Here is a 17,106-nt window from a genome sequence, read left to right as displayed (position 1 = left end):
AGACGGAGATTAACAGTAGCAAAGGACGATGGAGTGCAAAAGTACTCACAAAATAGTTCGCTACAATGAACAGGGTAGGGACCCTTTTCATTACTCAAAGGTAACCACCATTGAAAAAACCACCACAGAAGCACATGAGATAAAAAAGATAGCAACAGAGGAAAGATGTATGGAATACAACCAAATAAAAACAAAAGATAGAAAAACGAAAGAGAAGGATCAAACAAGACACAAAACTAACAGAAAGCAAGATATAAAATGGCAATAGGGAACTCACAAGTATCAATAATTACACTAAATGTAAATGGATTAAACTCACCAATAAAAAGGCACAGAGTAGCAGAATGGATTAAAAAAGAAAATCCAACTGTATGCTGCCTACAGGAAACTCATCTAAGTAACAAGGATAAAAACAAATTCAAAGTGAAAGGCTGGAAAACAATACTCCAAGCAAATAACATCCAAAAAAAAGCAGGTGTAGCAATACTCATATCAGATAATGCTAACTACAAGACAGGAAAAGTACTTAGAGACAAAAATGGCCATTTCATAATGGCTAAGGGGACACTGAATCAAGAAGACATAACAATTCTTAATATATATGCACCAAACCAAGGAGCACCAAAATATATAAGACAGCTACTTATTGATCTTAAAACAAAAACTGACAAAAATACAATCATACTTGGAGACCTCAATACACCGCTGACGGCTCTAGATCGGTCATCCAAACAGAGAATCAACAAAGACATAGTGGCCTTAAATAAAACACTAGAGCACCTGGATATGATAGACATCTACAGGACATTTCATCCCAAAGTGACTGAGTATACATTTTTCTCCAGTGTACATGGATCATTCTCAAGAATTGACCATATGTTGGGCCACAAAAACAACATCAGCAAATTCAGAAAAATTGAAGTTGTACCAAGCATATTTTCTGATCATAAAGCCTTGAAACTAGAATTCAACTGCAAAAAAGAGGAAAAAAATCCCACAAAAATGTGGAAACTAAACAACATACTTTTAAAAAATGAATGGGTCAAAGAAGAAATAAGTGCAGAGATCAAAAGATATATACAGACTAATGAAAATGAAAATACGACATATCAGAATCTATGGGATGCAGCAAAAGCAGTGATAAGAGGGAAGTTCATATCGCTTCAGGCATATATGAACAAACAAGAGAGAGCCCAAGTGAACCACTTAACTTCCCACCTTAAGGAACTAGAAAAAGAAGAACAAAGACAACCCAAAACCAGCCGAAGAAAGGAGATAATAAAAATCAGAGCAGAAATAAATGAAATAGAGAACAGAAAAACTATAGAAAAAATCAATAAAACAAGGAGCTGGTTCTTTGAAAAGATCAACAAAATTGACAAACCCTTGGCAAGACTCACCAAGGAAAAAAGACACAGGACTCAAATAAATAAAATCCAAAATGAAAGAGGAGAGATCACCACAGACATCATAGAAATACAAAGAATTATTGTAGAATACTATGAAAAACTTTATGCCACTAAATTCAACAACCTAGAAGAAATGGATAAATTCCTAGAACAATACAACCTTCCTAGACTGAGTCAAGAAGAAGCAGAAAGCCTAAACAGACCTATCAGTAGAGAAGAAATAGAAAAAACCATTAAAAACCTCCCCAAAAATAAAAGTCCAGGCCCTGACGGCTATACCAGTGAATTTTATCAAACATTCAAAGAAGACTTGGTTCCTATTCTACTCAAAGTCTTCCAAAAAATTGAAGAAGAAGCAATACTTCCAAACACATTTTATGAGGCCAACATAACCCTCATACCAAAACCAGGCAAGGATGGCACAAAAAAAGAAAACTACAGACCAATATCTCTAATGAATACAGATGCTAAAATACTAAACAAAATACTAGCAAATCGAATACAACAACATATTAAAAAAATAATACATCATGATCAAGTGGGATTCATCCCAGAATCTCAAGGATGGTTCAACATACGTAAAACGGTTAATGTAATACACCATATCAACAAAACAAAGAACAAAAACCACATGATCTTATCAATAGACGCAGAAAAGGCTTTCGATAAAATACAACACAATTTTATGTTTAAGACTCTCAACAAAATGGGTATAGAAGGAAAATATCTCAACATGATAAAGGCCATATATGATAAACCATCAGCTAACATCATATTAAATGGCACTAAACTGAAGGCTTTCCCCCTTAAATCAGGAACAAGACAGGGTTGTCCACTCTCTCCACTCTTATTTAATGTGGTACTAGAGGTTCTAGCCAGAGCAATCAGACAAGACAAAGAAATAAAAGGCATCCATATCGGAAAAGAAGAAGTAAAGGTATCACTTTTTGCAGATGATATGATCCTATACATCGAAAACCCCAAAGAATCCACAAAAAGACTACTAGAAACAATAAGCCAATACAGTAAGGTCGCAGGATACAAAATTAACATACAGAAGTCAATAGCCTTTCTATATGCCAACAATGAAACAACTGAGAAGGAACTCAAAAGAATAATCCCCTTCACGATTGCAACAAAAAAAATAAAATACTTAGGAATAAACATAACAAAGAATGTAAAGGACTTATATAATGAAAACTATAAACCATTGTTAAGGGAAATCGAAAAAGATATAATGAGATGGAAGAATATACCTTGTTCTTGGCTAGGAAGAATAAATATAATCAAGATGGCTATATTACCCAAAGCAATATACAAATTTAATGCAATTCCCATCAAAATTCCAATGACATTTTTTAAAGAAATAGAGCAAAAAATCATCAGATTTATATGGAACTATAAAAAACCCCGAATAGCCAAAGCAATCCTAAAGAAAAAGAATGAAGCTGGGGGCATAACAATACCTGACTTCAAACTCTATTATAGGGCCACGACAATCAAAACAGCATGGTATTGGCAGAAAAATAGACACTCAGACCAATGGAACAGAATAGAAAGTCCAGAAATAAAACCCCATATATATAGTCAAATAATTTTTGATAAAGGGGCCAACAACATACAATGGAGAAAAGAAAGCCTCTTCAATAAATGGTGCTGGGAAAACTGGAAAGCCACATGCAAAAGAATGAAACTGGACTACAGTCTCTCCCCCTGTACAAAAATTAACTCAAAATGGATCAAAGATCTAAACATAAGACCTGAAACAATTAAGTACATAGAAGAAGACATAGGTACTCAACTCATGGACCTGGGTTTTAAAGAGCATTTTATGAATTTGACTCCAATGGCAAGAGAAGTGAAGGCAAAAATTAATGAATGGGACTACATCAGACTAAGAAGTTTTTGCTCAGCAAGAGAAACTGATAACAAAATAAACAGAAAGCCAACTAAATGGGAAATGATATTTTCAAACAACAGCTCAGATAAGGGCCTAATATCCAAAATATACAAAGAACTCATAAAACTCAACAACAAACAAACAAACAATCCAATAAAAAAATGGGAAGAGGATATGAATAGACACTTCTCCCAGGAAGAAATACAAATGGCCAACAGATATATGAAAAGATGCTCATCTTCTTTAGCTATTAGAGAAATGCAAATCAAAACGGCAATGAGATACCAACTCACACCTGTTCGATTAGCTGTTATTAGCAAGTCAGGTAATAGCAAATGTTGGAGAGGCTGTGGAGAAAAAGGAACCCTCATACACTGTTGGTGGGAATGTAAAGTAGTACAACCATTATGGAAGAAAGTATGGTGGTTCCTCAAAAAACTGAAAATAGAACTACCTTATGACCCAGCAATCCCTCTACTGGGTATATATCCCCAAAACTCAGAAACATTGATACGTAAAGACACATGCAGCCCCATGTTTATTGCAGCATTGTTCACAGTGGCCAGGACATGGAAACAACCAAAAAGCCCATCAATAGATGACTGGATAAAGAAGATGTGGCACATATACACTATGGAATACTACTCAGCCATAAGAAATGATGACATCGGAACATTTACAGCAAAATGGTGGGATCTTGATAACATGATACGAAGCGAAATAAGTAAATCAGAAAAAAACAGGAACTGTATTATTCCATACGTAGGTGGGACATAATAGTGAAACTAAGAGACATTGATAAGAGTGTGGTGGTTACGGGGGGGAGGGGGGAATGGGAGAGGGATAGGGGGTGGGAGGGGCACAAAGAAAACAAGATAGAAGGTGACAGAGGACAATCTGACTTTGGGTGGTGGGTATGCAACATAATTGAACGACAAGATAACCTGGACTTGTTATCTTTGAATATATGTATCCTGATTTATTGATGTCACCCTATTAAAAAAATAAAATTATAAAAAAAAAAAAAAAAAAGAAAAAAAATATGAAATAAAAGAAATAAGTGTTATTTAGTACTGTATTCTTACCTTGGAGACAGACAAGTGCAGCTAACAGAGGTGAATGGCGGAGGAGGAGGGAGGGAGGAAGGGATGCAGGCACTGTAGACATGTAAACTAAAACTGTACTTTCTTAACATTAAATGTAAACTAAAAGTGCATTTTCTTTACTTAAAAAAAACTAAAATTGCCTGACCTGTGGTGGCACAGTGGATAAAGCGTCGACCTGGAAATGCTGAGGTCACCAGTTCAAACCCTGGGCTTGCCCAGTCAAGGCACATATGAGAGTTGAAGCTTCCTGCTCCTCCCCACCTTCTCTCTCTCTCTCTGTCTCTCCTCTAAAATGAATAAATAAAAAATAAATAAATAAAAATAATTTTAAAAAAGGATTTAAAAAAACTAAAATTGCACTTTCTTACTTAAAATGAAACCACAAAAACTTAATTGTAAAAAAAATGCACTTTCTTAACTTTAAACTTAACCTAAGCTTAACATACGTATTTTTCATTTAATCATCACTTGTTTTTGTCTTTTTGGCTATACTTTCGGCACTTTCACTTACAGGATTTTTGAACAAGAATCTATACAAAGAGGTTTGCTTTCGCCTGCCTTATAAAATGTTACAGAAATGTGACAAACAAGTGTCATTAAAAAGTGCTGAAGCACGAGCAGTTGAAACTTTTTCTGGGTATTTCTTTTCAGTGAAATTTGAAAGCTTCTCCCACATTGCCAGCATGTCTTTAATTTCACTTGTAGAAATCACTTCCTCTGACTCTACCTCCTCGTCACTGCTAATCTCTTGCAGAAGCTTGGTATGTTACATCATCTGTAGCTCCCTCAACTCCTCAGTTGAGAGTTCCTCCTCATGTTCCTTGATGAGATAATTTATATCACCCTCATCTACCTCCAAACCCATCAACTTTCCAAGAGACACAATCTCCTCCAATGCTTCTACCTCGGTCTCAGTCTCTGGTTCAAATCCTTTGAAGTTCCTGTCTGCAACAAGATCAGGACATAACTTTTTCATGCTGAGTTCAAGGTTCTTCTTGTAACCTCTTGCCATGCCAAGTCAATAATGCACAAACATATCACGATGTTGTGATCTTTTCAAAACTCTCGAAGGGCTAGAATTGTATTCTCAGTCACCTCAAAGCAGTGACAGAACAAGTGCTTTGTGTAAAGCTTTTTAAAATTGGAAATGACCTGCTGATCCATAGGTTGCAAGATTGAAGTCGTGTTGGTTGAGAGGTAGAGGACTTCTACGAACTACAACTCATCAAGAATGTCATCTTCAAGACCAGGTGGGTGGGCTGGAGCATTATCAAAGATTAGTAATGCTTTCACTCGGAGTTTATTTTCTTGAAGATATTTCTTCACTGCAGGACCAAAGACGAGATTTACCCATTCAATAAAATCTGCTGTGTAACCCATGCCCTAGCATTGGCATGCCACATAACCTGCAGTTTTTCTTTAACAATCTTGTGAGCCTTAAAGTCTCGAGGATTTTCAGAATGATACACTAGCAGTGGCTTTAGTTTACAGTCACCACTAGCACTTGCACACAATACAAGGGTCAGACAGTCCTTCTTGTGTTTATGGCCTGGCCCCTTCTTCTCTGCAGTGATGAAAGTTCTCCAGGGCATTTTTTCCCAAAACAATTCTGTTTCATCACAGTTGAACACTTGTTGGGGGATATAGCCTTCCTTTGTGATAAATGCAGCAAAATGTGTGATGTACTCCTCAGCTACCTTAACATCAGCAATCGCAGCTTCACCATGCCTCACCACCGAGTGGATGCCAGATTTTTTCTTGAAATTTTCAAACCAGCCATGACTTGCTTTAAACATATCTTCTGCTGCCTTTTTTGAGGTTGATGGTTCTTTCTTCTTCAAGTTGCTGTAAGTAATACATGCCTTTTCACATATTACAGTCTCTGTCACTGTATCTCCTGCCAGCTCTTTTGTTTTCACCCACACCAGCAGAAGCTTCTCCATTTCTTCATGGATATTTGCCCTTAATTGGGACAGAATTATAGTTCCTTTCACTGGATTTGCACGTTTGATGGCATCTTTTTGTTTAAGGATGGTACAAATTATAGATGTATTGTGGTCGTACAGCCTTGCCAGTTCAATCACTCATACACCATGCTCATGTTTTTCTATTATTTCTTGCTTTACTTCTATTGACATCATTCTCTTCTTCTTCTCACCACTGACCTTTAACTCACTTTCTTCAGCCCCATGATAGCACACAAAGAAAGTTAGTAAAAAATTCAAAAATGATGCAAGAATGAGTACAGCACACGAGATTCAACCTGATTCTGTGGGTGACATGTGAGAAAGAATCAGATGCTGGTGTTGTGCTGCTGATACTGGACCTGTATGCCAACATGCCTACTAGCGGCAGCTTTCTAAATCACCACTCATATCTCAGAATTTTGCTCGGATCTTGAACAAAAATATGGACAGAGTTGTAGCTTGTATCTTAAAGAATTCGTATGTTGGTCTGCTTATATCTCAAGGTACCACTGTACTAAAAACAAATTGATTAAAACAAGACAAGAAAGGAGAAAGGAACAGAAAATTCATGCAACACATTTATGACAAATAGCAAAATAGCATACTTAAATGCAAATACATGTACACATATATATGTATATAGTGTATATAACTATACATATATATGTTGTAATTCTATTCAAATAGATGAAGGAATCTAACAAAAAGGAGAGATTACCAAGATCATCAGACAAATTCAAAAGCAGGAACTAGCAATATGTTATCTATAAGAGAAGTACTTTAACTACAATAACAAACATATTGAAAATAAAGGGATGGAAAAAGGTATAACATGAAAACTTAAAACAGCTAAAGTGTCTATATTAATCATTCAAAATGAGCTTAAGACAAGTACTATTATTAGATACAAAGATGAACTCTTTCTAGTGGTAAAACTTCTATACAGTACATCATAAATACATACATGTGCTTAATAACTTTAAAATACATTAAAAAAACCCTACAATACTGAGGGAAATACAGACAAATTATATTCATAGTTAGAGATTTTAAATAGCTATCTCTCAGTAATTAATAGAATAACTATCAAAAAATTAATAAGGATTTGGAAAATCTGGACAAGACAATGAACCATATTTACCTCAATGACATTTACAGACCACTGCACCCCACAGACCAGGCGCCTCTCTATTTCAGGTGTGCATGGGATGATCACTGAGAGTGATTACATGCTTGTCCATAAAACAATCTCAGTAGATGTCAAAAGACTAAAATTTTTCAGAGTATGATCTCTGACTATATAAGAATTAAATTAGAGATAAAAAGTAGTGCTCTAGAAAAGCCCTACGTAAATACTTAGACATAAGGTAACTTAACCCCAAACAATCCATGATTCAAAAATGGAAGTATGAGTTAGAAAAATGTTTTGACTAAAATGATAATTTTTAAAATAAATATTAAAATCTGTGAAATGAAGTAAAGGAATGCATGGGGGATATTTGTAGTTTTAAAAGCTCATATTAGAGAAGAAAGATCTAAAACCAATGATCTAAGTTTCTGCCCTAGATAAGTAAGTAAATAAATAAATAAATAAAACACTCCACAAGAACCTGTAGCAAACATCTCTGTGTATTAGTTAAATTATTTCCTTATGTGTATTTCTAGGGGGGGAAATTTTATAAGATTTACCCATTGTTGCAGGTGGTAGGTATAATATTGTGTAAACTGTGTTTTGTAAGTTCACAGATGTATATTTATTTTCAAACTCAAGTTGTATGCATTAAGCATGCATAGCTTTTTGTATGTCAATCATACCTCAACAGAATGCTTACAACAAATTTTTTAAAATAACAAAGAAAAAAAATAATGATTCAGAGAGATGAACATGTTGAATGTGGATATATTTAAATGTAATGTTTTTGTTTTGTTTTGTTTATTTACAGAGACAGAGAGAGAGTCAGGAGGGAGCGATAGATAGGGACAGACAGGAATGGAGAGAGATGAGAAGCATCAATCATTAGTTTTTCATTGTGACACCTTAGTTGTTCATTGATTGCTTTCTCATATGTGCCTTGACCGTGGGCCTTCAGCAGACCGTGTAACCCCTTGCTCGAGCCAGTGATCTTGGGTCCAAGCTGGTGAGCTTTGCTCAAACCAGATGAACCTGCACTCAAGCTGGTGACTTCAGGGTCTCAAACCTGGGTCCTCCACATCCCAGTCTGATGTTTTATCCACTGCACCACCACCTGGTCAGAAAAAAAATAATGATTCAAAGAGATGAACATGTTGAATGTGGATATATTTAAATGTAATGTGTTAATTAACCTCCTCATTCTCTATCTGAACCTCTGGAAGGTTGTACCAGTTTATATTCTTTCCATCAGTTCCTTTAGCCCTTGTTAATTCTGGGTAAAAATAATTATTAAATTTTGTCAACCTGACAGGCAAAAATGATATACACCTGTTGTTTAATTTGCATTTCTTTTCTTACTAGTAAAATTGCTAATCTTTTCATATTATTTATTAGCTTCTTTTATTTTTCAATATATTCACCTCTTTTCTGTATTGATTAATAAGAACCTTTTATTTAGTACTATTTATCATCTCTTATCTATTGAATCTAAAATATATTCTCCAGTGTAGCAATTGCCTTTGTGTTGTCTTGTTTATTTACTTGGTATACTATTATATTTTAAACATATAAAATTGAATAGATGGTTGTTTTCTTTCATTATTTCTAGCTTTAGTCATAGAAAATGCTTTTTCAATTATATTATAGTTTTGAATTTCCTTCTAGTCCATTATTTTTTCTTACATTTTAATTCTTAATTTACCTGGAATTTATTTTATGGGATTTTATTTTAGTGAAGTTCATGTGAAACTTTTCCTGCTAAATATCTAGCCAGTTATATCCAAGCATTTATATTTTTCTCACGGAATTAAAATGTTACCTTTCACATATACTGACTTTTCAAATATATTTAGATTTAATTCCTTATGTTCTGTTCCATTTACTGTATATTTTTGTCAGTATCATATGGCTTCATTATTTATAGTTTTACAATATTTGTTTAAATATCATATATTCATCACATTTATTTTTCTGGTTATTCTCATATTTGTATTCTTCCAAATAAACTTTAGAATTAATTTTTAAAATCCAAAAAATATTTTTTGTAATATAAAACATATGGTATATCCCCTTTTGGTTAATAACCAAAATTATAAAGAACTTCTAAAACTCAACACCAGGAAGGTAAACAATCCAATTAAAAAATAGACAAAGGGCCTGACCAGGTGGTGGCGCAGTGGATAGAGTATCGGACTGGGATGCAGAGGACCCAGGTTCAAGACCCTGAGGTCGCCAGCTTGAGTGCAAGCTCATCTGGTTTGAGCAAAACTCACCAGCTTGGACCCAAGGTCGCTAGCTCAAGCCAGGAGTTACTCGGTCTGCTGACGGCCCGCAGTCAAGGCACATATGAGAAAGCAATCAATGAACAACTAAGGTGTTGCAATGCACAACAAAAAACTAATGATCGATGCTTCTCATCTCTCCATTCCTATCTGTCTGTCCCTGTCTATCCTTCTCTCTGGCTCTCTGGCTCTGTAAAAAAAAAAAAAAAAAAAGGACAAAGGCCCTGAATAGACACTTTTCTAAACAGAATATAAGATGGCCAATATGCATATGAAAAAAATGCTCAATGTCACTAATTATTAGAGCAGTGCAAATAAAAACCACAATGAGGCACCCCCTTCACATATGCCAGAATGGCTTTCATTAATAAATCAACACACAACAAGTGATGGCAAGGGTGTGGAGAAAAGGTAACCCTCCTGCACGGTTGGATCACTCAACATTAGGCACTCCATATTGTTTTCCCCAGTGCAGGCTTGTGTAGCCACTGGGGATAATAATATGGCATTTCCTCAAAAATTAAAAATGGAACTGCCTTATGACCCAGCTATGCCACTTCTAGGAATACATCCTCAGAATCCAAAAACACTATTTCAAAAGAAGATACACACTCCATGTTCACTGCAGTACCGTTTGCAATAGCCAAGATCTGGAAACAGCCCAAGTGTCCATTAGTGGACAAGTGGATAAAAAAGCGGTGGTACATTTATACAATGGAATACTACATGGCCATGAAAAAGAAGCAATTCTTACCTTTTGCAGCAGCATGGATGGACCTGAAGATTATTATGCTAAGTGGAATAAGCCAGGCAGAGAAAGACTAATACTATATGATACTACTTATATGTGGAATCTTCCAGACACATGTATAGAATAATTATATTTCACAATGTTAATTTACTTAATTCTTCTATTTGTTCAAATATTATAGTTTATTTCCTTTGGTTTTCAAGACAGACATTCATTTGTACTACAAACAATAATAGTTTTATCATATATTTTACAAAAATTATAACACTATATTCCTATATAATTGATTTTGCTAGCACTTTCTGTGTCTTTGCCTTGGCCCTATAGTTAGGGGGACATTTTCCTAGTTATTCACTATTAAGGTTGACCTTGTTTTTGTTTGTTTGTTTTTATAGGTATATTTGCAGTATGCTCATGTCTGCTTAAGTATCTACATTTAGAACATACTAATTTCTGACCTCATTTGATACCAATTTGATTTCAGTTAACAGGTTCACTGGGTTTGTATTTGAATATGAAAGTATGATAGCTCATTAATGATTTAAAAACATTTTTTTTCTTAATATTATGATTCTTCCTATTCTTTAGTATTTAACCTCAAAACTTAAGCCTTGTCATAATCATAACTATTTTTGTGCCCAGATTCTGCCTCATCCCTGTGATGAAAACAAAGAACGCAGAGAGATTTTGAAGATCTTTTTGTTTACCTTATAAAAGAAAATTCTTTCATAAATCAAAGTTACTGAATTATGAAAGAGGTATACCTTCTAATTAAAAGTTCTTTCACTATATATGTAGGAAAAAATGTCCCAAGCTCTAACACTGAATGTCAACTTTGTTTTGTCCTTGTACATAAGTGCCTAATGTTGAGTGATCTACCTTATTTTGAACAGAGGATGATATCCCACACACAAGAGGTGCAGACACTGATTCATAGTGAATAGCTTTTTTCTCAGTCACTGACATTTGTTTTAGGTGAGTTTAAAATACAGCCTTTTGTAAAATACATGTTGTTTTGCTTTGCAGTCTGAGCCAGACACTGTATCAGTCTCTTTTATAGTTGTCAAATGCTATAACTGATGTAACTCTAGGAAGCTACTATTATCATTCCCATTATCTCCATTTTATAGCCAAGAAAACTGGAGTGCAGGGAGGTGACATAATTTATCCAAAATCATGTCGCTAATGATAAAGGCTCCCAGACTTAAGTTCAGATCTATGTGATGCCAAACCCAAGGTCCGTTCTATTATACTTCTGCCTTATTTACGTCCCTTTACCTTTCCATGTACTGACCCAACTTCTCCTCTTCCCTCTTTGTCCCCCTTGTCCTGCAGGTCCGTGACCAAGGTGTAGACTAAGAGGTGGAGTCATGCTTCACACAGCCATATCATGTTGGCAGCCATTCCTGGGTCTGGCAGTGCTGTTAATCTTCATGGGGTCCACCATTGGCTGCCCTGCTCGCTGTGAGTGCTCTGCCCAGAACAAATCTGTTAGCTGCCACCGAAGGAGACTGATCGCTATCCCAGAGGGCATTCCCATCGAGACCAAAATCTTGGACCTCAGCAAGAACAGACTGAAAAGCATCAACCCTGAAGAATTCATATCATATCCTCTACTAGAGGAGATAGACTTGAGTGACAACATCATCGCCAATGTGGAGCCCGGAGCATTTAATAATCTCTTTAACCTGCGTTCCCTCCGCCTAAAAGGCAATCGCCTAAAGTTGGTCCCCTTGGGGGTATTCACGGGGCTGTCCAACCTCACCAAGCTTGACATTAGTGAGAATAAGATTGTCATCTTACTGGACTACATGTTCCAGGATCTGCACAACCTGAAGTCTCTAGAAGTGGGGGACAATGATTTGGTTTATATATCACACAGGGCCTTCAGCGGGCTGCTGAGCTTGGAGCAGCTCACCTTGGAGAAATGCAACCTGACAGCAGTACCAACAGAAGCCCTCTCACACCTCCGCAGCCTCATCAGCCTACATCTGAAGCATCTCAATATCAACAATATGCCTGCATATGCCTTTAAAAGATTGTTCCACCTGAAACATCTACAGATTGACTATTGGCCCTTACTGGATATGATTCCTGCCAATAGCCTCTATGGTCTCAACCTCACCTCTCTCTCGATCACCAACACCAACCTGTCCACAGTTCCTTTCCTTGCCTTTAAACACCTGGTGTATCTGACTCACCTGAACCTCTCCTACAACCCCATCAGCACTATTGAAGCAGGGATGTTCTCTGACCTGATCCGCCTTCAGGAGCTTCATATAGTGGGAGCCCAGCTCCGTACCATTGAGCCTCACTCCTTCCAAGGGCTCCGCTTCCTTCATGTGCTCAATGTGTCTCAGAACCTGCTGGAAACTTTGGAAGAGAATGTCTTCTCCTCCCCTAGGGCTTTAGAGGTCCTGAGCATTAACAACAACCCCCTGGCCTGTGACTGCCGTCTCCTCTGGATCCTGCAGCGGCACCCCACTCTGCAGTTTGGTGGCCAGCAGCCCATGTGTGCTGGCCCAGACACCATTCGTGAGAAGTCATTCAAGGATTTCCATAGCACTGCCCTTTCTTTTTACTTTACCTGCAAAAAACCCAAAATTCGTGAGAAGAAGTTACAGCATCTGCTAGTGGATGAAGGACAGACAGTCCAGCTAGAATGCAGTGCGGATGGAGACCCTCAGCCTGTGATTTCCTGGGTAACACCTCGAAGGCGTTTTATCACCACCAAGTCCAATGGGAGAGCCACCGTGTTGGGTGACGGCACCTTGGAAATCCGCTTTGCCCAGGATCAGGACAGTGGGATGTATGTTTGCATTGCTAGCAACGCTGCTGGGAATGACACCTTCACAGCCTCTTTAACTGTGAAAGGATTCACTTCAGACCGCTTCCTTTATGCGAACAGGACCCCTATGTACATGACCGACTCCAATGACACCATTTCCAATGGCACCAATGCCAATACTTTTTCTTTGGACCTTAAAACAATACTGGTGTCTACAGCCATGGGCTGTTTCACATTCCTGGGAGTGGTTTTATTTTGTTTTCTCCTCCTTTTTGTGTGGAGCCGAGGGAAAGGCAAGCACAAAAACAGCATTGACCTTGAGTCTGTGCCGCGAAAAAACAATGGTGCTGTTGTGGAAGGGGAGGTGGCTGGACCCAGGAGGTTCAACATGAAAATGATTTGAGGGTCTACCACTCACACTATTGTTTCTGTGTCGTTGTCGGTAACCAGAAGGACAACCTGGCACAGTAAATTACTGGGTTAAAAGGCAGCTTAGTGCAGCTGCCCCTGTGTCAAAGCAGGGTCCACGGAAGCAGGAGGACGTCTTATGGAGACTCTCCATTTAGAGGCAGGCAGGCATGTGTCAAAGCCCTTCACACAGTGGGATACTAATTGTTTGCATTGCAAATATTGGCGTTCTGGGGATCTCAGTAATGAACCTGAATCTTTGGCTCATGCTCATGGACAATTTACTCAACATTTTCTACCACTGCAGAAACAAAAGAAAAAATTAAAAGGAACAACCTACAATGTAGGATTTACATATTAAAAAGACACATTTGTCTAAAATATACTCTACAGAAAAATTTGTATCTATGATTATCATTTATTAAATCCTTGCATCATATCATATTGTTGGTTCAACTCCACAAAGAAATCAATATATTCTTTACTCTTCCTTTTTTTTTTTTTGAAACATATATGCTGTATATGTTTTAAAGCAATATGAATGAGAGGTTGTGCTTTTAGTTACTCACCATTATAAATTCAAGTGTAATTTCACCTTCCTTTACATCCAAATAACCCTGAGACTAGATCCCTGGAGTTGTGGACAGAGATATGTTGAAAGGTGCATTTGTCTGATGTAGGATGCTAAGAAACAGGACCCAAGTCAAAATTGCTCAACTCTGTTAACTGCTGTTACTATAAATAAAGGCATGTGCCTAGTTTTGATACAGAATGGAATATTTTTTATACTTGTGATATCACACTGGACCAGTTTACTGTAACAAAGCCCTTGGTTTCTCCAGAAGGCAGTATGCCACTAGTTTTACCTGTAAAATGCAAGGTAGGTGGTAAGAATGAAAATGATTCATTTAACAACAACTTGACTTTAATTCCATCAGTTGCTACTAATGGGTTAACAGAAAATGAAAGAAGATATAATTGTTATTTGGTGTACTTATGGGGTAATAATATTCACTTCATATCTAAGACCAAGAACTCAGATGTTCAGAAGCTCTGGGGATAAGAAATTCTTCTCAGATGCCTATACAACCAGGGAGATCATGATGTTAATGCAACTAAGAATCTGTTTAAAGCATGACAGCTGTCTGAAGGATGGACTGTTTTCAGTCAAAGGAAATATTTGGCCACTCAGATACTGTCTATTCAAATATTACTTTGAATGGGCAACTTCAAGGTTTCTCCCTGTTTCCTTACTAAGTAGATAATTGGTTTTTATTTTGAAAATTAACCTGGGTAAACTGAGAGGAAGAAAAAGTAAGATAATGTCCCTATAAATATGTTAAATTTTACTGACACTTTCATCCCTCTAACCTAAGGATATTTCCCAATTCAATTTGTATTAATGATTGTTATTCAAAGTTAAAATATTACAGCGTTGTTGTTTTTTTAATGGCATCATGCCATTGCCACCAGTGACCTGGTTCAAATAAGATACAATTCCATTTGGCTAAATGTCGAGTGAATGTATTTTCAAAGCATTTAGTCATATAATCTGAGAAAACATTGAATATAGAGTATATTCATGAAATGTGATATATTTAATCAGCATAGAGCAGAGAGGAAATTTTTATGCTTTGCCCATTTTGAGAGAGATCTGAAAATAACCCCTTTTTAGACAGCATATAAGCTAGAAGACAAGGTTTGTTTCCTGATTTATCAGATTAGGGGTATGACTTTCAAAAAGCTGGCATTTGTTTTAATATTTTAAATTCTGAGCAACTCAATAAAATTAAATTGCCCAATAAAAATGTGATAAGTCTAGAAATTATGTTGCCAATTGGATAGCAGCATGGTTAAACCCATTTCTCCCTTAATAAAGGGTGGAAAATGTAAAAGATTGAAGAATTGCCTGTTTTAGTCATTTTTCATTTGACTTTTCTGATGATTATCATAGATCTTTTAGAAATGAATTCCCCACTTGTGGCAATTAGTTTATTTATATGTAACAATACAAATCAAGATATGTTGTAATTTCTAGCAAAATTTCAACTTGTGTGCAAAAGGAGTCTTTCAAATTAAAAAACAAAAGAAGAAGAAGGAGGAGGAGGAAGAGGAAGAGGAGAAGGAGGAAGAGGAGAAAGACGAGGAGGAGGAGAAAGAGGAGGAGGAGGATAAGGAGGAGGAGGAGAGGAAAGGTAAAGTGGAGAAATAGTCTTCCAAAAGTTAATAGGAAATGCTTTACCTTAATTTTGCAATATTGTGTGGAGCAAATACTTAACTTATTGTTCAACAACGACAACAAAAAAGAGAAAAATATCGAGCAGTTTATAATAGGGCTTTGTAATTTAACTGCTGTTTTCTGTCAAAATGGACAAAAAAATAGCTTATGCAATTGGATTAATGTTAACTCATCCATGAAAATATTTATTTAAAAAAATCAGTTATTCTACTGACAGAAGAGGGATTACACTCTCTTGAGGGTTTCCCTACTCAGAACTATGGAGAAAATAGTTACTTAAGAGGTTAATAACCATTCTTCAAAAAAGAGAGTCCCATAGACTAATAAGTTGGAAAATATGCTGCATTCTGTAACCACCTCTTGGAAGTTCAAAATCGGTATGCGCCTAATAAACCCTCTGAAAATTTCTGTAAACAAAAATTCTGTTTAATATTGTATTGTGGCTTCTCTTATTTGAGCATGAGGCACTTTATTTCATGTTGTAACTGTTACCTTGAAAAATGAGTCCTGCAAAACCCAGTTTGGTCACCATTAGACTAAAGTAGTACTCTTCTGAAATATTCTTCAACCTGGTGTTTCTAATAAAACTAAAATTATGTATTTGAATTGGGCTCCAGTAGATTCCAAAAAAGTTCTTTTTGTATAACTGATCTGATTGTAAAAATGTACCAGCCAGATATTGCTAGGAGAATCTTCTCCTTTCTGCCTGAAGCACCGTAGTAATGGATTGGCCACCTAATTTTCTACTTTCACACTTTTGGTGCAAATCTTAGGGTTTTTTTTATATCTGCAAAGTTCTAATCTTGGGTCCCATTGACTGTAGTTCTGGGGCTCTAGTGTTCAGTTTCACAAAAGGAACTTCCACTGATGGTTTCAGATTGCCTCTTTGTTAGATCAAACTAGACCATGCTAGAGACTAACAGCTCAGACCAGCATATGGGCCAAATTTTGCCTTTAGTAGTCATCTCTGAGTTGTCATCTTCCCAGAAGATTTCTCCCCCAAGAAAAAATACAGTTGTTTGGCTCAGCATTTAGTTTTTGTTTGACCAGTTATTTGTGTATATTAAACATTTTCAGAAAAGTATTCTCTCTAGATATTAAATCTCTAAAAGGAAAAATTTCCT

General features: G+C 36.4%; 1 protein-coding gene across 4 annotated transcripts in view; it reads left to right on the top strand.

The window, feature by feature from the left end:
- LINGO2 (leucine rich repeat and Ig domain containing 2) overlaps positions 1-15,537 on the top strand; it is a 1,440,550-nt gene extending 1,425,013 nt beyond the window's left edge. For all 4 annotated transcript variants that reach the window (XM_066257388.1, XM_066257390.1, XM_066257392.1 and 1 more), the window contains one exon: positions 11,883-15,537. In XM_066257388.1, coding sequence (XP_066113485.1) covers positions 11,918-13,738 — 1,821 coding nt within the window. In that variant the 5' untranslated portion in view covers positions 11,883-11,917 and the 3' untranslated portion in view covers positions 13,739-15,537. The remainder of the gene's footprint in view (positions 1-11,882) is intronic.
- The last annotated feature ends 1,569 nt before the right edge of the window (positions 15,538-17,106 follow it).

Source organism: Saccopteryx bilineata, chromosome 2, assembly GCF_036850765.1.
Source record: "Saccopteryx bilineata isolate mSacBil1 chromosome 2, mSacBil1_pri_phased_curated, whole genome shotgun sequence".
NCBI classification, from domain to species: domain Eukaryota; kingdom Metazoa; phylum Chordata; class Mammalia; order Chiroptera; family Emballonuridae; genus Saccopteryx; species Saccopteryx bilineata.
Note: the sequence above shows the minus strand (reverse complement) of the source record. Positions and strands in the feature narration are given on the sequence as shown.